The 22,494-nt window shown below is 39.8% G+C and overlaps 1 protein-coding gene across 7 annotated transcripts in view; it reads left to right on the top strand.

Annotated features, from left to right (window-relative positions):
• The window catches only part of ZNF143 (zinc finger protein 143), a 65,464-nt gene that overhangs the window by 26,864 nt on the left and 16,106 nt on the right, over positions 1–22,494 (top strand). For 6 of the 7 annotated variants that reach the window (XM_088018157.1, XM_028116813.2, XM_028116811.2 and 3 more), the window contains exons 6-11: positions 613–809; positions 1,593–1,667; positions 10,947–11,066; positions 12,858–12,933; positions 13,633–13,758; positions 17,372–17,551. In XM_088018157.1, the coding sequence (XP_087874283.1) occupies positions 613–809; positions 1,593–1,667; positions 10,947–11,066; positions 12,858–12,933; positions 13,633–13,758; positions 17,372–17,551 (774 nt within the window). The remainder of the gene's footprint in view (positions 1–612; positions 810–1,592; positions 1,668–10,946; positions 11,067–12,857; positions 12,934–13,632; positions 13,759–17,371; positions 17,552–22,494) is intronic. The other variant, XM_028116814.2, reaches the window with a different exon arrangement.

The raw sequence follows: 22,494 nt of genomic DNA, 5'->3' as shown, positions 1-22,494 counted from the left end.
TGTCACATAGGAAAGGCTCAATAAATGTTTGCTATTATTACCTTATAGAATATTTTATAGAATGACATAACATGTTTTAGAAAGACTTTAGTTGTGAAACCAAAGGGGGAAATTTTTTTAAATTTAGAATACTTAAATTTGTAAGTAAATTTGTTTAATTAAAGTTGAGAAAAAGTAAACTCTGAATTTTCTTCTTTAGCACTGGGACTTAATCACAGGTTCATTGTGATTGGCCAGATTTATTATTTCACAATGCTGTCTATATGTTGGTATGCTTATTTAGAAGGAAAAAAAGCCCATGGACTTTGGAGTCACCCTGACTTGAGTTTAGATCCTGGTTCCTCCACATACTGATTTTGACTGTTAATTGTTAGTTTTCTCAATTTTCCAGTTCCTAAGGAAAGTGACTTTACTTCCCCCAAACCTCAGTTTCCCTTCTGTAGAGTGAGGGTGGTAACTATACCTACCTCACAGAATCGTTGTGAGGATTGAAGGAATCATACCTGTAAGGCCCATGGACCTACTCAGCCGAAGTTCCTTCCCTTCTTCCTTTCAGTCTGTAACTCTGTCAGACCGCCTCTGATTTCACACCCTTCTCTTCCCCTCCCCCAGACAGTTATGACCAGAGTGCATTGCAGGCGGTGCAGCTGGAAGACGGCACCACTGCGTACATCCACCATGCGGTGCAGGTCCCGCAGTCGGACACCATCTTGGCAATTCAGGCTGATGGGACGGTGGCAGGTCTGCACACTGGGGATGCCACGATTGATCCCGACACCATCAGTGCTTTGGAACAGTATGCGGCAAAGGTACAGCATTTTACAATGTCAAGAATGTCCCAGACACAGCTTCTTTACTTTTCCTGAAAATAAAACAACAAAAAAGTGTACTTTATCGAATAAGAAACTAGCAATTCAAAGTCAAAATCAGACAGCCTTAAGGAGAAGATCTGTTTTTCTCTCAAAAGAAGTGAAGTGTAGGAAGAAATAGTTGAATACAGATAACAGGAATGGAATAAGAGCTTATGGAAAAGAAAATGGTGACAGATAAGTCACAGAAAGATATATTCAAGGATGAATGCTATAAAAGAAATAATAAAGTATGCATGGAACTGCTAATGAATTAAGTAGAAATCAGAGATCGGGAAAAGTGAAGGAAAGTCTCAGTCAAGTTTTACATCGAAAAGGCTGGGTTTTTTCCTTGCACAGAACATATATCTTTCATAAAATTTATTTATTTATTTATTTATTTATTTATTTATTTATTTTTTATTCATTAGAGATAGAGAGCGCATGAGCAGGGGGAGAGGCAGAAGGAGAGGGAGAAGCAGGCTCCCGGCTGAGCCAAGAGCCCGATGTGGGGCTCGATCCCAGGACCCTGGGATCATGACCTGAGCCAAAGACAGACGCTTAAACATCTGAGCCACCCAGGCGCCCCTCTTTCATATAATTTAAAAGGTTTCTTTTCACCAGTTTTTATAGCAGAAAATTTCACACAAACATAAAAATAAGTGATAATGAATCCCTATGTACTAATCACCTAAAGAAATGTCAAAAGGGAAAACTTTTTTAAGCTTTATTTTATTCCTCTAGGTGTCCATTGATGGAAGTGAAAGTGTAACAGGTACTGGAATGATTGGAGAAAATGAGCAAGAGAAAAAAATGCAGGTATGTAAAGCTACTTATTTACAGAAGAATCTCTTTCTCTTAGCATTTCAAGGCCCTTCTGTGAATGAAAGCAAGAATAGCCAACTCACTATCTCTGTAGGAAAATCTTTTCGGAGAAAGAGTACGTATTAGGCAGTAGCTTTCTCGAACTACCTCTGGTCTCAGGATTCACTGTGGATGCAGAGTGGCACTAAAGAAATAGAAGTATCCCAGAAATCCAAATGAAGTTTGTGTTCTGGAATCTGAGGCAGTCGTGGAGACCAGAGGATCTTCTGACTGCTTCCACCGAATGCAGTTTGTGGATCCTTCCTCTGGGGCCCACCATTGCTTTGACTAACTCACCCTCCCTACTTTGCTCTTTATGTCTCTGTTTCTTCTGCTTCCACCTGATTCCCTACGTACTTTTCTTTTCAGCCTCCGTAGAGAAGGTCCAGCCTTGCTAATCATCATTGTTCCTACTGGGCAAAGCTGTTTGTGCTTTTTCTACCAGACTGCTTCCCGGGCTGCACATGAGTATCTGAATAGATACTCACCCTGGGTCCAGTCATTGGGCATCCATTACCCAAACAACGGCCCAAAGCAGCAGTGCCTCTAAAAGTGGGATAGTAAATGCAAAATAATCACAGATGCTTTCTGGGAGATCTGCAAGTCAAAATCCCAGACTTGCATAATTCAAGCATATTTATAATTCAAGCATGATTATAGCATATTCTTGCTTTAATGCTGCTCCTTATTTTCTCAGCAGTTACCTCTAATAGTTCACTGATTGTTCCCTCATGTCAGTTGTTTGCATTCTTTGAGAGTTTTATCATACTGAACTCCTGTTCTCAAATTATTCCTTCAGGGCCACAATTTTAACTTGAGCATTAGCATCACCACTTAATAACATGGAGTGATACTATTAGAAGTTATCGAGAAGATTTTACATTTATAATAGTAAATGATAAAATAACAGGAATCACTGAAATCACTGGTAAAAATGTGATACTTCTAAACATTGCTGAAGAGCCAGCATTTCTGTTTCCTCTCTGAAGTGGTATCATGAAGGGGCAGTAGTATAAACACAGTTTGCAATTCACCAAGCCCATCAGCTTTGATGTTGTGTGATTCTTGGTGAAATTTTCAAGTCTTTGAAGTCATAAAATGAGAAATATTTTTTGTACTGCAGTATGTCAAATCCACCGAGTCAAGCTCTACTAAAATGCAAATGTGGTATAAATATATTCAAGAGATGTAGGCCAGTGCCTTGGAGTCTATCTCATATTAGTTACTAACAATTAAGTTTTTAAATAATGGAATATTTTTAAAAAGAGACAGTTGTAGCTACACTTGCAATAAACTAATATAGAATGGGTCTTACAAAAAATGAGTAAATTTATCACTGGGCTGTATAATGTTATACTATTATCATAAAAGTCTATCTATTACTGGGGCACCTGGGTGGATCAGTCGGTTAAGTGTCTGCATTCTGCTCAGGTCATGATCCCAAGGTTCTGGGAGGGAGCCCTGTGTTGGGCTTCCTGCTCAGTGGGGAGTCTGCTTCTCCCTCTGCCCCTCACCCTGCTCATGCTCTCTCTCACTCACTCTTTCTCTCTCTTGCTTTCGCTCTCAAAAAAATAAATAAAATCTTTTAAAAAAAGTTCTGTCTATTACCATCAATAATTATTTCTGAATCCAGAAATATAACTAGGAATTCAGTACTGCTAAAGGAAAATGTCATAAAAAGCCCTATTATTACAAACATATAACCATTTGGTGTTGGTGCCAATAGACAGAGAAACAGAAGGAAGTTGAATAGGATTTTTTTTTGTAACTGTAGCTTTTTCTCCTTTGCCTTTTGTACCTCTCCTTTACAGGCTAGATCTACGCTATCCAATATGGTAGCCACATGTGGCTACTGAGCACTTGAAGTGTGGCCACTCAGAATCAAGATGTGCTGTGAGTGTAAAATACATATAGGATTTTGAAGGCTTATTATGAGAAAAATAATGTAAAATATCTCAATAATTTCTCATATTCATTACATGTTGAAATGATAATATTTTAGACATATTGGGTTAAACAAAAGAATTACTAAAATTAGTTTTACCTGTTTCTTTTTACTTTTTAAATGTGGCTACTAGAACACACATACGTTCAGTTAGCCAACATATAGTACATCATTAGTAGAACATATTTTTTTTAAAGTAGGCTCCAGGCCCAATGTGGAACCCAACACGGGGCTTGAACTCACAACCCTGAGATCAAGACCTGAGCTGAGATCGAGAGTTGGATGCTTAACCGACTTAGCCATGCAGGTGCCCCAGAACATTCTTAATTATATACGTGGCTTGCACTTGTGGCTCCTATTTCTCTTCATTAGTGTTGGACCGGAAGTTCATGAATCCTCAATGCTTTCATACAATTTAGTACCATACTTGAGGTTGAGAGCCCAGTACATAGTATTAAAAGGTCAAAATATCCCAAAAGAACCACTGCAAGTGAGCAGCACCTTCTCTTGGTACTCCTACTTCTGCCAGAATGCTTAAGAAGTTATAACTCTGTGCCTGGCTGAACTTTAAGTAAAGAGATCTGTAGCTAATGCAGTAGATTTTTTGTAAATAGTCTTGTCTCAAAGCTCCAGATTTTTTTTCATTTGAGGCTTACAGTTTAGAACTCTTTCTTTCATCTGTAACATAAACATACTAATTGTGCTGCTGAGTTGATCTCTTACATGAAACCAGGTTTCATAAGACAAGACAGACCTAGAGTATCTAAAGCAGCTGTGCTCATGGGGGGGCAGTTTTGCCGCCCCCACCAGGAGACATTTAGCAATGTCTGGAGACAGTTTTGGTTGTCACAATTGGGGGAATATTACTGGCATATAGTGGGTAGATGTCCTGCAAGGCATATGACAGCCCCCACAACAAAGAATTATCCTGTTCAGAATGTCAGTAGTGCCGAATTTGAAAACCCTGATCTAAAGTACTCTATTTAAGGATGTGTGAGTGTTCATTTGTGAGAACTGTAAGGCTGATGGGGTGGGTATTTGGGGGAGGCTGTGACTGCTGTCGTTGCCCTCATGCTGTACCTTAGTTAAGTAGAAAACAGCGTGCTATTAAAGTAGCACACATGTATAATCAAAAATCCACATAGTTTCTACTCTGCCATGTAGTAGCTATGTGAATGAGCAAGTTATGTGACTTCTCTGGATCTGAGCTTTCTCATCTGCTAAATGAGAATAACAGTAATTTTGCCTTACCCATCTCATGAGGTTATGAAAACCAAATGAAATTTTCATTTGATGAATATTTTAAGGAACACACGAGAACATTATTTGCAACTGTGTAAGTATTATACAACGTTGTTCCTGCTTTCCATGTTTTCGCTTTTTTTCATGGTAGCCATTAGTTTATTTTAACTTCATTTGAAACTAATTGTATTTACATTGGAGATCAAAGTTCTTTGGCTTGGTACTTTTAATCAGTACTCTAATAGAAAGTACAGAAAGCCAGTCAAATCAGCTTAGGGAAAACGAGATATTGTAAGGATATAGCAGAGCTTATAAGAAGCCAAGAACAGGAACTGCTGGACAGCCAGGCTTCACAGGAACCAGAATTGCAAAGAAGCCAGGATTGGAGGTTGATCTCACTCCTTTTTCTTCCTCCTCCCCTCTTCCATGGCATCTCTGCTCTCTTCTCTGTAGACAGGTGCCCTCTTTGTCTTCAGTGAATTTGCATATAGCTCATCACAGCCATGCTTGCTCAGGTTTACCACCCACAACCAACTCAAGATTTTCCTTTATTTCTTAGGTCAAATTCCAGCGAAGGAAAGTTTGTGGACTTAGCTTGATTTTTAAGTTGAGCCCCATGAGGCATAGGTTACTGGCCAGCCTATACATAACACCATCTGTTCTGGTTATCAGGCTCTGTGGCTGGCGTGGCAGATTCTCCCAGAACATGGGTTAGGTGATTACCCCCAAACCTGCCTGTATATATAGGCAGTTTGAATGTGGATCGTATTTCATGCATATTTTCTGTACTTCTATCTAGCTATGTGATCTTGGGCAAACAAACCTTGCTTTTCTAAGCCTCTTCTTTTCATCTCTAAAAGGTAGGTATCTGATTAGTGATTATTAATCAGGGGCAAATATGAGATTGAGCTACAGAGCTTTATTTTATTTTATTTTTTTATCAATTTTTTTAAAGATTTTATTTATTTATTTGACAGAGAGAGACACAGCCAGAGAGGGAACACAAGCAGGGGGAGTGGGAGAGGGAGAAGAAGGTTCCCGTGGAGCAGGGAGCCTGATGCGGGGCTTGATCCCAGGACCCTGGGACCATGACCTGAGCGAAAGGCAGACGCTTAACCGACTGAGCCACCCAGGTGCCCCTGAGCTACAGAGCTTTTAAAAAAATAACCCATGACTGGGGCGCCTGGGTGGCTCAGTCCGTTAAGCCTCCAACTCTTGGTTTTGGCTCAGGTCAAGATCTGAGGGTCAGCAGGGAGTCTGCCTCCCGTCTCCTTCTTTGCCGCTCCCCCTGCTCACACTTTCTCTCTCTCTCTAAAATAAATAAATATTAAAAAAAAAGGGGGTGCCTGGATGGCTCAGTTGGTTAAGCATCTGCCTTCAGCTCAGGTCATGATCCTGGAGTCCTGGGATCGAGCCCCATGTCAGGTTCCCTGCTGGGTGGGGAGCCTGCTTCTCTCCCTCTCCTCCCAGTTCCTGCTATCTCTTGCTATCTGTGTGTCTCTCTCTCTCTCAAATTTTTTTTTAAAGATTTTATTTATTTATTTGAGAGAATGAGAGAGAAAGCACATGAGATGGGGGAGGGTCAGAGGGAGAAGCAGACTCCCTGCCGAGCAGGGAGCCCGATGCGGGACTCGATCCAGGGACTCCAGGATCATGACCTGAGCCGAAGGCAGTCGCTTAACCAACTGAGCCACCCAGGCGCCCAAATAAATAAATAAAATCTTTAAAAAACAAAAACAAAAACCTATGACTAAGGTCAGTTTCCCGAGATTTGATCAGATGGGACCCAGGATTTTTTAAAAAAAATTTTTAGTAGGGTTTTTTTTTTAAATCATTTCAAAGAAGTACATTGAAAAAACCCAAAATGACCAATTTTCTTACTATATAGATAGCTACTGCATACTTTTTTTTTTTTAAAGATAATCATGTTTACTTTTAGAAAATCCATTTGTTGTCTTATCTTCAGTTTCTTTCTTCAGTGTTTTACAGTTTTCAGAGTACAGGTCTTCACCTCCTTGGTTAAGTTTATTCCTAGGTATTTTATTCTTCCTGGTACAATGGTAATGTACCTGTTTTCTTAATTTCTCTTTCTGCTATTTCATTATTAGTGTATAGAAATACAACCAATTTCTGTGTATTAATTTTCTGTCTTCCTAGTTTACTGAATTCATTTATTCTGATAGTTTTTTGGTAGAATCTTTAGGGTTTTCTATGTATAGTATCATGTCATCTGCAAATAGTAACAGTTTAACTTCTTTCTTCCTAATATAGATGTCTTTTATTTCTTTGCTTGTCTGACTGCTGTGGCTGGACCACTTTCTTACACCATACACAAAAATAAACTCAAAATGGATTAAAGACCTAAATGTGAGACCTGAAACCATAAAACCCCTAGAGGAGAACAAAGGCAGTAATTTCTCTGATATTGGCTATAGCAACATTTTTTGTAGACATGTCTCCTAAGGCAAGGGAAACAGAAACAAAAATTAACTATTGGGACTACGGTTAACATAAAAAGCTTTTGCACAGCAAAGGAAACCATCAAGAAAACAAAAAAGCAACTACTGCATGGGAGAAGATATTTGCAAATGATATATCTAATAAGGGGTTAATATCCAAAATATATACATTTAAAAAAAAACTTACACAACTCAACACCAGAAAAACAAATAATTGGATTAAAATGGGTAGAGGCCCTGAAAATACTAATTCAAAAAGATATAAGCACTCCTATCTTTATTACAGCATTACATACAATAGTGAAGATATGGAAGCAGCCCAGGTGTCCGTTGATTGTGGAAGAGATAAAGAAATTATGGTATATATAAAATGGAATATTTTGCAGCCATAAAAAAAGTGAGATCTTGCCATTGCTGACAACTTGGACGGACTTAGAGGGTATGCCAAGTGAAACAAGTCAGAGAAAGACAAATACCATATGGTTTCATTTATATGTGGAATCTAAAAAATAAATAAACAAACAAAAAGCAGAATCAGACCTATAAATGCAGAGAACAAAACAATGGTTACCAGAGGAGAAGGGGTGTGGGGGGATGGGCAAAATGGCGAAGGAGAGGGGGAGATACAGGCTTCCAATTAGGGAATGAATACATTGAGGGAATAAAAGGCACAGCCCAGGAATCTGGTCAGTGGTATTGTAATAGTGTTGCACGGTGACAGGCGATAGCTACACCATGGTGAGGGTGGCATCTCACACAGAGATGTTGAACCACTATGCTGTACACCCAAAACTAATATAACATTGTGTGTCAACTATACTCAAGTAAAAAAAATTAGATTAAAAAAGAACTTATTTAATTGTACCCTTAAAAAAAATCCAAATGGTATAGAGAGGTAAAAATAAAAAGTGAAGGACCACTCACTACCCAATGATAATAATTGTTAGAATATCTGTGGAGGATTTTTGTTTGTTTGTTTGTTTGTTTAAGTAGGCTCCACACCCAGTGTGGGGTTCGAACTCACGACCCTGAGATCAAGAGTCACATGCTCTACCAACTGAGTCAGCCAGGTGCCCCTTTGTTTGTTTTTTAAATCTTCCTGGCAATTCTGATGTGTCCCATGTTCCCTCAAGGTCCCTCTGTTGCCACACTTCTTTCATTAATTCCTTTCTTGAAAGAGAACATACTTTTAAAAATTCTTTAGGTAGCTTGCATTTTATCCTTTCCCAAGAGTATAAATTATTTACATCCTAATATACAGGTTTACACACATCAGATAACAAAAGTTCTATATGCTGTGTGCATCAGACCTTTACAGTAAATGGAATGTCAAGTACTGAACTAGGCAGTAAAATCACCGGTTTTCCTCAACCCTGTCAGCTCTCACTCTGCAGCTACGGAAGCTCTGCCAGTTAGTTACCACTCTACCGCACCCTGAAGCCTGGTGGGTGACTAGCATGAGCTCTAGAGCTAATCTGCTTCAAGTCCTTCTTCCCAGCCTTTGACCTTGGGCAGGTGACATTACTTAACTACCTTGAGCCTGATTTTTCTTATTTGTAAATCATAGGAAATATTTAATTCACTGGATAGTCATGGAGGACCAACAAGACAGCACAGGAAAGCACCCACCACGATGCATCACATAAATGCACCTCCTCAGTAAATGATAGTGGACCTCTTTATTATTGAAGTCACTTTGGAATTTAGTCTTAGGCTCAGCGCTTTATTTACCAGTGGGATTTGCACCTCCTCAGAACCCTAGAATGTTAAAGCTAGAGGGGACTTAGCATTATCTTCTTGTACGGTGGTTTTCAAACTCTGATTTTTCAGTGGGGGGGAAGTCGTAGGGTTTCTTTGCCGTCCCTCAGGGACTAGCAGAGCTCTGAGCCACCCACACCTGCCTGGGCCAGCAGAGGCAGGAATGCTTTTATCTGTTTTGCACAGTAGAATGCTATGTAAGATTTCATCTGGCAAAGGAATTTAACTCCTTGAAAAAAGTTTAAAAAAGAAAAAAAAATAACTGATTTAGTACAGTATGTTCTTTATACAGACAGACAAGCCCTACTGACTTGCACAAGATCACACAGTGAATTTATGGCAGAGCTAAAGTTCTCTCTTAATTCCCAGAACGTACATTAAGCAAAATAGTAATGAAGTCATTTTCTGTAGATGGTTTTAGAAGATGATTAGTATTTCACTGGTATTAGCTTCTCTAACATTTCCCTTATGATAATGTATCAGGTTTTTCTTTTGACAGAGACTGCATATGTCCTATACTGAAATAACCGATACAGCCCTGAAATACCTATTACAGCTTTAGCCTATTCGTTTAGCTTTGGAACTTGGACTCTGTCCACCTTCACCCTTAAAATATCTGCAGAATCATCTATTGCTTTCTATTCTGTGGTCATTGTCCTAGGCTAGTTTTCAGCACTTCTTCCCTGCATATTCATGGTTACACAGACTTTAGGTTTCTTGCCTCTTTTGTCTTTCGCTGTTTCACACCATTACCAGAGTTGTCTTTCTAAAACATAGAGCTGATCTTGGTCAATCCCTTACTATAAAAATGTTGGGGCATCTGGAAGAGCACGTGACTCTTGATCTCAGAGTTGTGAGTTCAAGCCCCATGTTGGGTGTAGGGTTTACTCAAATAAACAAACTTAAAGAATGTTAAGGCCTGCCTTAGCTTTCATTGTCTAGGTTAACTCTTCAGAATGGCTTCTAAAGCTTTTCCCAAATGTGGTCTTCAGCTTCCCTTTCTTTTTCATGTTACTCACTCTGTCATATAGACATAATCCTCTCACACTAAGTTTCCAGTTCTTCCAGGCACACTTCCATACTTTTGGTCATACTCTTCCTTCTGTCTGGACTGCTCGCCTCACTCCTCATTTCCAGCCTTCAATTTTCACTTCGAAACAAGTCACCCTAACCTACAACTCTGTCACCCCAGGACCCACAGAGTAGAAAGTCATTCTTCCTTCCATTTTTATGGTATCTTAATTTCTAGAATAGGTGGTCGTCTTTAAAAGCTTCTAAAGTCAGGACAATTGTTTGAAGTCTTGTGGTGTTGAGTCCCAGAAAAATGATCTATTGAATATAAGTACAGACTAGGACCATATGCATTGTCATATGCATTGTACTGTCTCCCCACAGGTGACCACAGGGATCTAAACCCCTCATTTTCATTGCTTTGAAATGCTTTTGAAATTGAAAATGCTCTTTACATTGTTTTAGGACAGATGTCCTGTATGTATACATACATATATATATATATCCCGTGAGCATGTCATGGAATACCTGTGCACAACGGTGATGCCACCTGGGTTGATTTTTCTAGAATGGGAACAGATCTGTGAACTCTAGCTGTGCCCCCTCATGGATCTCATCTTTTGACTTCCTCCACAGCTGCTGACTTCAGCTGTGGAACAGAAATAACCTAACTGGCTCAACACAATAGACTCTTTGTAAAATGATCATCTGAGTCTGGAAACCCACATTACAGTTTTATCTTTTTTATTCTGAAAACAGTAATTTCATCTACTTTATTTCTGTATAAATAATTTAAATCTTACTTTTTGTTTCATCTAGATTGTCTTACAAGGACATGCGACAAGAGTAACTGCTAAATCCCAGCAGAGTGGAGAGAAGGCATTTCGATGTGAATATGACGGATGTGGAAAATTATATACGACAGCTCATCATCTTAAGGTATATTTAAAGGAAATGCTGTATCTAATTATGACAATACCTAGGACATTAAATGCCAACACAATATATTTATAGCATTCAAATGCCGTTATTTTCCCTCACTTACCAAGTTGAAGACACACGCTCACACTTACACACAGGCCATGCAAAACCCTATGCAGATTTTAGAAACTGTCAACTCTTCGAGAGCTTGGACCGTTCTTCATCTCTGTCTCCCTAATGTCTGGCATACTACCTGGCACATGGTAGATACTCTGTGTATTTGAATATATTTTTGTCGGATGTGAGATTTATGTAAGTTTAGGAGAGATGTGTATGTAATCATTCTGTTAACAGTGATTTACTGAAATCTAGCAGAAGTTTCTGTTGATGTGCCCTGTCTTTCAAATCTATGGGCCAAATATTTTTATGGCAGCTATATACAACATACCACGACTCAGTAGCTAACACTTAGTGAATAATTTACAGTGTGTCAGGAGGCAGGCATTTAGCCTATTTAGAATAGGGGTCCCCATTACCCTTTGGTATGTAACCTTGACATGTTACTTGGCATCTTAGGGCATCATTTTCCTTATTTTACAAGCACCTCCCTCACAGAGTGGTTGTGAGAAATAAATAAGCAGTACCGAAAAGAATGGCCTGATAGAGATTCAGTAAATGTTGGTCACTGTCATGATTATTCATTTGCCACGACAGCTCTCTATGGTAGATATGGTTATGTCTCGGCTTTACAGAGAGGATTTGAGGCTCAGAGAAGGCACATGCCATGGCCATCCCGCTAGTCCACGGTAAAGCCTTGCCTTGGGGCAGGGCCCCTCTTGCAGCAGCCTCCACACTCTTTTTTTTTTTTTTTTATTTTTTTTAAAGATTTTACTTATTTGACCAGCCCCCAAACTCTTAACCTTACGTTGTGTAGCCTCTCCCTACGCTCTGCTCCTAGCTCTCACCATGTCTGTGTTCCATACGGACACCTTTGACCACTGTAGAGAAATGCACACCTCCAGTACTCCTGTTCTGTATTTAAAATGAGTACTTCTTGGGATGCCTGGGTGGCTCAGTTGTTAAGCGTCTGCCTTCGGCTCCAGGTCATGATCCCAGGGTCCTGGGATTGAGCCCCGCATCGGGATCCGTACTCTGCAGGAAGCCTGCTTCTCCCTCTCCCACTCCCCCTACTTATATTCCTTCTCTCGCTCTGTCTCTGTCAAATAAATAAAATCTTTAAAAAAATAATATAAATAAATAAATAAAATAAGTACTTCTTATACGGCATTTAGGTCTATTTTGAGAATTGTTGGGCCATAGTTTTTGAGGAAAGTTGTCTTTTGTTTTTCAGAAAAACCATACAAACAACACAATACAGTTCACCTTTGAACAGCACAAGTTTGAGCTGCATGGTCTGCTTCTATGAGAATTTTTTCAATAAATACAGTATAGTACTGTAAATGTATTTTATCTTCTTAATAACATTTTCTTTTCTATGGCTTACTATATTGTAAGAATACAGTATGTAAAGCATATAACATACGAAATAATGTGATAATCAGCTTTATGGTATTGGTAAGGCTTCTGCTCAACAGTAGGCTATTAGTAGTGTACGTTTTGGGGGTTCAAGAAGTTATATGCTGGTTTTCGACTATATGAGAGGCGGTGGTCAGCACCCCTAACCCCTGCATTGTTCAAAGGTCAACTGTAATTCAACAGAGGGGAAAAAAGAAAAATAGGTCTTTATTGAGACCATCTACCTGAGAGATGCCTAAAGGAAATAGAATCATGCCTGCGTTTTAATGACAGGTCCATGAGAGATCACACACAGGAGACCGGCCTTATCAGTGTGAGCATCTAGGCTGTGGGAAAGCATTTGCAACAGGTAAAAACATGAATTTTCTTTGTTTCATGGTTCCACTTAGGGGGCAAGCAGAGACTGGCCAGGGGCAGGAACTGACGCCTTGCCTTTGTCTGAATTAGTGGATGCATGATGACCAGTGTTTCAATCTCTCCCTTACCTTTCTCTTGTCCTGCTTGCTCTATTCTCTCTCTCTCTCTCTCCATTTTTCTCCTCAGGCCTATTTCTGCCTACTGTGTTGGGTGTTTCACTCCACACTGTGCGAAAGAAACTTACTTTTAGCAGCAGAAAAGTAAAAGCTGAGCATTAGAAGCAGACACAAAATTTAACGTTAGGACAGACCTGAGGGAACCATGGGCAACTGGGACTTAGCAGGGGTTGGGGCCTGCCTGGGGACACATCCGGCAGGGCCAGCACTGTTCCCTGTTCCTTGTTTAATGTCTCGATTCCACCTGAAGCTTTTGGGGTATGAGTTGTGAACATCTAATAAGATTGGGGCACTTTAAAAAAAGAAACACAGCCTCTTCTAGACAGAGGTGAAACTGGAATTTCCAGCATGACAGCCCTTAGCTGTCATACTCTTGTCCATTGTTAATAGCTGCTCTGTTGTGTTTGCCTAATATTATATCCTTGCTGTTTACTATATTTTTCAATTGTTTAATCTCAATGGGCATGCCTAGAGGGGTCTCATATAATTAAATTCCTTTTAAACTTTTCTTAAAGGTTATGGATTAAAAAGTCATGTCAGAACTCATACAGGAGAAAAGCCATATCGGTGTTCAGAAGATAATTGTACTAAATCTTTCAAAACTTCAGGAGATCTACAGAAACATATCAGAACTCATACAGGTACTGGAATGAACAAATACCATATGTAGGCCAGGATCTGATTGATTGATTGATTTAAGGCCAGGAATTTTTTTTTTTAATTTTATTCATTTATTTGAGAGAGAGAGCACGCATGCCCATGAGCTGGGGGGGAGGGGCAGGGGAGATTGCGAGGGACGAGCAGACTAAGCAGACTCCCTGATGAGCACAGAGCCCAACGTGGGGCTTGATCCTAGGACCCCAAGATCATGACCCGAACCGGTCAGAAGCTTAACTGACTGAGTCACCCAGGTGCCCTGAGGCCAGGAATTCTTAATTTGTGGGGAAGGGACTTAGGGAAGGAGTCTCTGGAAGTTTCAGAGTTAGCTTCAAGGGATTCTCTTAAACTCCTGAAATTCCATGCACTTTGCCATTTACTTCTTTCCAGGATGAAGGCCCATAATTTTGTTAGATTCTCAAAGGGGTCCATGTCCCAAAAAAGATGAACAGTGGTCGTAGATCACCAACCCTCTCAGTTTACAGGTATTATTTGAGCAACAGGCTTATTTACCTAGGATTGCACATCTACTTAGTAGCCCAGCTGAGACCAGAACCTAAGGCACCCAGTTCCTTCTCAGTTCAGCATTGCTTCTCCTGTGTTTAGCTGCTGCTAAAGAAAATGAACCCTAACAGCCCCACAGAAAGGGAGGCTTGTTACTTCCTTGTGATCATCTCTCGCCCCCTTTAAATTTCCTCCTCTCCTTTTCCTAAAGGGTACTTTGTTTTTATATCCCCTCCCCTCCCTTTCTTGTACTCAATTATTTGTAGAATTGGAATACCAATTATAAAAGTAATTATTTGCTTTGGATGAGAGCTGGAGGAATTTCAGAAACTGTTGATAAGAGATGCTATTATAGCTATTGACTAAGCTTATTTATAGTTTAATAATTTAGTGTGAAATTTTACCGCAGATGTTTTAAACATAGTGTGGTAACTTTGTCCGCAGATACTTCTAAGTATTCTAAAATAATTTAGCAAATTTCCATCGAGGACTTGTCTAGTCATTAAAGTTTAGCTTTTAATTCAAATATGATCCCAGATAGGTTTTGCTTTACAGTGTTCAGGAACAAAGCTGTAGATCTCTGCTTCTATTTTATTCATGTACTTATTTTTATCCATTGTTATCAGACGAAAGTGTTTCCAAATTCCTGCAAATTCTATTTGTATTTGCGATATACTACCAACCTGTTATATAAAAGTTACATAAAAACATAATCTAGTTCCATTAATGTTTGGGCAAAACATTAGAATTGTGATTCCTTTGTTAGTACTCATTTAGCAAACCACATATTCATGCATCAATTTTTAAATGGTGAGTATTTTCATAGGTAAAATGTTGGATTGTGTAAGGGGGCTTCAGGGATGTCTATTACAAACACAGGTTGTTTTAGTGAAAAATAAAGTAAGGTGCTACAGAGTCAGAGGCATAGTATATGTCGCACCATGGGAATGGTTGGAACTCTGGATTCCTTATCACAGCATGTCAGAGCTGGGAAAATGTGAAGGTCATCTAGATCCAGAGAGAAGGGACTTACCCGAGACAAACTATTTTCCTTAGGTTAACATATTGGAAAAAAAACAAAACAAAAAACACCTTTCTCTAAAGAAAGGATCAGAGGTTCCTGCTCCTTTTTAAATGATTTCATACGTGAGGGCAGAAATCTTTTGGAATGGTTTTTACCAGCAGGTAAATCATAATTTCACTTGGCCAAAAGAAAAATCACAAACTTTTCTATATATATATGTATGTAAATATCTATTTATTTATCTACACATATAGAGATTTTTTATTTATTTTTATTTTATTTTATTATTTTTTTTAAAGATTTTATTTATTTGACAGAGAGAGACACAGCGAGAGAGGGAACACAAGTAGGGGGAGTGGCAGAGGGAGAAGCAGGCTTCCCGCTGAGCAGGGAGCCCAATGTGGGACTCGATCCCAGGACCCTGGGATCATGACCTGAACCGAAGGCAGACACCTAACGACTGAGCCACCCAGGCGCCCCGAGATTTTTGTTTTTTTAACCACAGAAGTTGTTTGCCTAATTTGAGCTCACTCTAAAGAAGGACACACGGGAATCAAAACCGAAGACTACTTCCTGCCTTACAGTTTAAAGGCCCTTTGGGTTCTGAGGTTGTATAAAGCAAGTATGAAGAAAAGGAATATAATTGGCAGAATAGACTTTTTCACAAGTTTAGACTATGAGCATAGTAATATATTCAGCAAGTATATGTGATGTGTATTACATGCTAGACACCAGATTTAAAAAAATTTTTTTCAAGGTATTATAGAATAAATAAAGTTAGGAGATAAGCTTTTGGGGGATTCTAGGGTTGTTCAGATATAATTAATTTTTTCCCACTTATCAATTTTTGTTTTGTTTTAAAGATTTTATTTATTTGAGAGAGAGAGCACACAAGAGAGGGGGAGGGGCAGAGGGAGAAAGAAAGAAGCAGACTCCCCACCGAGCAGGGAGCCTGACGTGGGGCTCGATCCCAGGGCCCTGGGATCATGACCTGAGCTGAAGACAGACACTTAACCAACTGAGCTACCCAGGCGCCCCAGCCATTTATCAATTTTTAATTTTATTTTTATTTTTTATTCAAATATAATTCTTACTCTTTTTTAAAAATTTTTTAAAGATTTTATTTATTTGTCAGAGAAAGAACGAGAGAGAGAGCGAGTGCTCATGCACAAGCAGGGGGAGTGGCAGGCAGAGGGAGAGGCAGGCTCCCCACTGAGCAAGGAGCCCATGTGGGACTCCATCCCAGGACGCTGGGATCATGACCCGAGCTGAAGGCATATGCTTAACCAACTGAGCCACCCAGGCATCCCTATAATTCTTATTCTTGACTCATTTTTCTTTTGTATTTCTTTATGATATTTTTTCTCTGCTTTTCTTAGCTCATTTTTTTTTTTTAAGATTTTATTTATTTATTTGACAGAGAGAGACACAGCGGGAGAGGGAACATAAGCAAGGGGAGTGGGAAGGGGAGAAGCAGGCTTCCCGGCTGAGCAGGGAGCCCAAAACAGGGCTCAATCCCAGGATCCTGGGATCCAGACCTGAGCAGAAGGCAGAGGCTTAACAACTGAGCCACCCAGGCATCCCTCTTAGCTCATTTTTTAATATGCCCATCTGGATAACTCCATCTTGGAAAGTCATGCAATCAGTGATAAGTTTTGAACAATATTCAGATTTCCTATAGAAATTTAAATTTGGAGTAGAAGATGCTATTTACAGGGCAAAAAACCACAGAAAGCCAAAACCCTGAAAGGGAAGCTCCATACGGGAAGGCTAGAGTCTTGAGCATGATCCTAGACAGAATTGAAGGATAAGACATTTCAGTTTTCGGGGTGCCTGGGTGGCTCAGTCGGTTAAGCGTCTACTTTCGGCTCAGGTCATGATCCCAGCGTCCTGGGATCTAGTCTCACATTGGGCTCCCTGCTCAGTGGAGAGCCTTCTTCTCCCTCTCCCTCTACCCCTCCCCCTGCTCATGCTCTCTCTCTCTCAAATAAATAAAATCTTTAAAAAGATTTTTTTCCATTTTCTATGTATTTTTGCACCATTTAATTTATTCCTTTTTGTATTTTCAGGAGAAAGGCCTTTTAAATGTCCCTTTGAAGGCTGCGGTCGGTCTTTTACAACATCAAATATCAGAAAAGTGCATATTAGGACACATACAGGAGAAAGACCGTATTACTGCACAGAACCAGGATGTGGGAGGGCATTTGCCAGTGCAACCAATTATAAAAATCACGTGAGGATACACACAGGTAACAGTCTCTGATTTCTTTGTCTTCTGTTTTTCTTCCATAAACCTTTTTCCAGTCATTCCCTCCCGCCTTCTACCACTTGGCATGGTGGAGGGGGATTAAGCAACTTAAAAAAACCTTCACATTAGCATTTATACATTCATTTATTCAGCAGTTACTGAACGTCTGTTGTGTGTTCCCCTGCCAGGCATCAGACATACAGAGACAGATAAAAGACATGGTCAAGGGCAGTTGAACTGGGAGAGTTGACAGACCTCTAATTGCTATAGAGTGCAGAGTGTCTCCCATTCCTTGAACGAGATGCTGGGGGAATAGAGAGGGGAGCAACCATCTCTGTGGAAAGGGAGAAGCATTCAGGGAAGGCTTTCTAGAGGAAGTTGACTTTTAGACTGAGTCCTAAAGTTTGCTAGCTAGAAGGCAGGGGGCAGGTTATTCCTGACTGGGGAAATGTCACGGTTAAAGGCACAAAGGTGTGAAAAGCACGATTTATTTGGAGAATATGGCAGGCATAGGGCACATGTGGAAGACTAGTATGAAGTGAGGTTGGAGGGGTAGGCAGGGCCTTGTGTCTGCGCTATCATGGTAAGGGTGTTTCTTAAACTGGGCTTTGTGCTGTTTGTGGGGCAGATGGGGAGGGGCGGTCTGTGGCTATATTCTTTTTTTAAAAAAACAGCTTTACTGAGATATAATTCACATACTGTATAATTCATCCATTTAAAATATATGATTCATTGTGTGCCAACTATACTTCAGTAAAAATGAATAAATTCATTAAAGTATATGATTCACTGTTATTTAATATATTCACACAGTTGTACAACCATGAGCATGATCCAGTTTTAAAGCATTTTCATTCCACCTAAAAGAAACTCCATACTTATTAGCAGTCTCCTCCCACCCCCACCCCTACACAATCATCATTCTGTCCTTATGGATTTGCCCATTCCGTACATTTCATACACATGGAATCATGTAACACAGGGTGTTTTTCATCTGGCTTCTTTCACTTCGCGTAGTGTTTTGAGGCTCGAGTTCTTTCCTTTTAATTACTGAATAGTATTCCATTATATGCATGTACCACATCTTATTTATCCATTCACCAGTGGCTTTCACTTTGGCTGTTATGAATCATGCTGCTCTGAGCATTCATGTAGAAGTTTTTGTGTGGAATTATGTTTTCATTTCTCTTGGGTGTATACTTAGGAGTGGAATTGCTGGTTCATATGGTAACTCTGTGTTTAACAATCTGAGGAACTGCCAAACTTTTTTTCACAGTGGCCGCACCATTTTACAGTCTCTCCAGCAAATGTATGAGGGTTCCAGTTCTCCACAACGCAGCTAACAATTATTATCTTTTTGATGATAGCCATCCTAGCAGGTGTGAAATGGTATCTATCTCATTGTGCTTTTGATTTGCATTTTCCTGCATCCTAAAGATGTTGAGCATCTTTTTCTGTGCTTATTGACTATATGTAGGTCTTCCTTGGGGAAATGTCTACTCAGATCCTTTGCCCATTTTTCAGATTTAGTTCTTTTTATTGTTGAGTTGTAAAAATACTTTATTATATTCTGGGTACAAGTCCCTTATCAGATATATGATTTACAGATATTTTCTCCTACTTTGTGGGTTGTCTTTTCACTTTCTTGATGGTACCATTTGCAGTACAAAGGTTTTTAATTTTGATGCTGCACTTTGTGAATGTATTTTTAGTGGTTGGGAGGGGAAAGACAAATGGGAGGCAAAGGTAGAATGTGCATTCGTTTTTTAAGAAGCTGTTTAATACATTGTCTTGATTACTGGTATTAAGAGTAACTTTGCAATAATTTAAAATTAAAAGACATTTTTACAGAATGGAACTTTAGCTGCAGTGTTTCTCTGGCTACATTCCTCGGATCCCTGAGTATCTCTGGAAATCTTTTCAGGGATCCACAACAATCCCTTCCCTTTGAGGAGAGTACATTAACGAATCTGAATATCACTATGGGCAGAGAGGAAACCTTAAGAGGATTTAAAGAACGTTTGCTTTTTTTTTTTTTTTAAGATTTTATTTATTTGAGAGAGTAAGAGGGAGAGCACAAGCTGGGGTGGGGAGTAGGAGGGAAAAGCAGGCTCCCTGCTGAGCAGGGAGCCCCATGCAGGTTTCAATCCCAGGACCTCGGGATTATGACCTGAGCCGAAGGCAGACACTTAACCGACTGAGCCACCCAGACACCCAAACGTTTGCTTTTTTTTTTTTTTAAAGATTTTATTTATTTGAGAGAGAGAGAATGAGAGATAGAGAGCACGAGAGGAAAGAGGGTCAGAGGGAGAAGCAGACTCCCTGCCGAGCAGGGAGCCCGACGTGGGACTCGATCCCCGGACTCCAGGATCATGACCTGAGCTGAAGGCAGTCGCTTAACCAACTGAGCCACGCAGGCGCCCTGCTTTTTTTTTTTTTTAAGAAAAAAATCAGTCCATATTATAGAAAGATGTTAAAGGGAAATGAGACTAATGGTGAGGAAACTGAGGGCTGTTAGAAAATTCAAAGTGAGTGAGATAGAGAAGGATACAAATGAAAAGACATTGAAGAGGTATTGGCACAGGACTTGGTGACTGTGACTAAGTCACGAGGTGTAAAGAAAAACCTATCAGTCTAGTTTGTGTGATGCGTTAGATGATAATCGTTAAATGGAGGAGAGCAGGTTGGAAAGGGAAGATAACGCCGTCAGTTTGGAATCTTTAGGTCTCTGGGTGTCCTTCCCCACTTGAACTCTTACCATCTGTATATTTGCTGTAATGATTTGCAAAATTTTTACTCAAAATTTATGATCCAAACTGAAAACCCACTATAATGAATCTACTTGTGATGCATTTTTCTTTTCTTTTCTTTTTTAAAGATGTTATTTATTTATTTGACAGAGACACAGTGAGAGAGGGAACACAAGCAGGGGGAGTGGGAAAGGGAGAAGCAGGCCTCCCGCCGAGCAGGGAGCTGGATGCAGGGCTCGATCCCAGGACCCCAGGATCATGACTTGAGCCAAAGGCAGATGCTTAACCGACTGAGCCACCCAGGCGCCCCATGTGATGCATTTTTCTATAAAAGAAAAAAATTTTAAGTTGCATGTTAGTCTAAGTGAGAGAACATAGGACACACTGAAGTCATTTCTGATACAGTCGTATCTTATGCTTACATTGTGTAATATGCATTATTGCCATCATGTTCCTTACTATTAAAGTGTTCTCTAAGAAAATGGAAATGCCTGTGAAAACCTAAGAGGCCTGGAAAAGAAAACCATAGATTAGAAGAAAAATTATATTTTCCTACTATAATTTGTACTTCTTTTATATCTTTAAGATATTTGATTTTTAGATTGTAGTATGTTTGTGGTGTAGAAGGAAAACAGAATTCCCGTCTGATACTATACTGTATCATTGTGTATTACACACCACTGTATACCAACTATACCCACTACTGAATGTTAAATAATTAGATAATTGGTGTTTGAAGTGCTTCATATTATGTAGACATTCTTGGTGGATTATAACACAGGTGCTTAAGAGCCTTTGTGTGATATTTGGGGAAATTGGCTGGGTTTTTAATTTTTTTATTTTTAAAAGATTTATTTATTTATTTCAGAGAGAGAGAGAGTGCACAAGCGGGGGGAGACAGGCCTAGGGAGAGGGAGAAGCAGACTCCCTGCCCACTGAGCAGGGACCCTGGGATCATGACCTGAGCCGAAGGCAGATGCTTAACCAACTGAGCCACCCAGGCACCCATTGGCTGGGATTTTTAGATGGGCTGGGAAAACATTATTTTTCCCATTTAAAGCAAGTGGAAATATAGATTCCTTACCTGAAAGTTTACTGTTCCACATTTTTAATGGGCAAATTAGATTCCAGTAAGAGGGATGCCTACATTAAATTTAGCCATACTGATCTTTGGAACATTTAAATAAAGCAGTTCTCTTAAATGTGACTGCACATTGGACTCACTTTTTAAAAATAGGCTTATTCCAGGGGCGCCTGGGTGGCTCAGACTCAGATGGTTAAGCGTCTGCCTTCGGCTCAGGTCATGATCCCAGGGTCCTGGGATCGAGTCCCGCATCGGGCTCCCTGCTCAGTGGGGAGCCTGCTTCTCCCTCTGCCTCTTTCTCTCTCTCTCTCTCTCTCTCATGAATAAATAAATAAAATCTTTAAAAAAAAAGGCTTATTCCCCATATTCTGTCTGCACAATTCTGACATAATTTTATGGAATGAGGCCCAGGCATTGGTTATTTTTAAAAAGCTCTGTGTGTGTGTGTGTGTGTGTGTGTGTGTGTGTGTGTGAATATATATAAAGAAATAACCCACCCACCCCAGTCTTTTACATGATTGAGAATCACTGAAGTAGAGAGATGTAGTACATAGTTATAATTTTTGGTCTGACCCAAGAGGTAAGTCTGGACTGGAAGAAAAGATTGGCTAATAATCATCAAGTAGATGATATAGTAAATGCCGACATTATGCTATAAGTGGAGTGCAAATATTCAGCCATGTAAAATGCAATCCATTCTTGCAAGTTTGATTAAAGGACCCAGTTGAGGCTGTGCAGATAGCCAGTAGGGAGCTCCAAAGCGCAATTCAAATCCACTTCCGTCTTGACTGTGGTTTGGTGCCACCTAGTGGCTGTTTCTGCTTCAGCCTAAATATCAATGGGGCAGGTTTTCTGTTGGAATTGCCTGCCATTTCCCTGCCTGGTCTTGCCCTCACCAGGTCTGTCCCACAATCATTTACCAAAATAAGAACATTAACCTGTCCTGCTTTCAGAACGTAGACTGGGCAGAGGAAGGAAGCAATTTCCAATTACTGTATGCTCAAGACTTACGTTATAGATTACATTAGGGTGAGATTTTACTATTTATGGGTGGTTTTACAGTGTTTAGAACCATGCAAGAAAATGTGATTACTCAAGGAAGGGTGCAAA

The sequence above is a fragment of the Eumetopias jubatus genome, unplaced genomic scaffold (assembly GCF_037043125.1).
Source record: "Eumetopias jubatus isolate StellerSeaLion01/CBP00866 unplaced genomic scaffold, mEumJub1_p1.0 scaffold_13, whole genome shotgun sequence".
Lineage (NCBI taxonomy): Eukaryota > Metazoa > Chordata > Mammalia > Carnivora > Otariidae > Eumetopias > Eumetopias jubatus.
The sequence above is the reverse complement of the archived record's forward strand: the minus strand, read 5'-3'. Positions and strand labels throughout refer to the sequence as shown.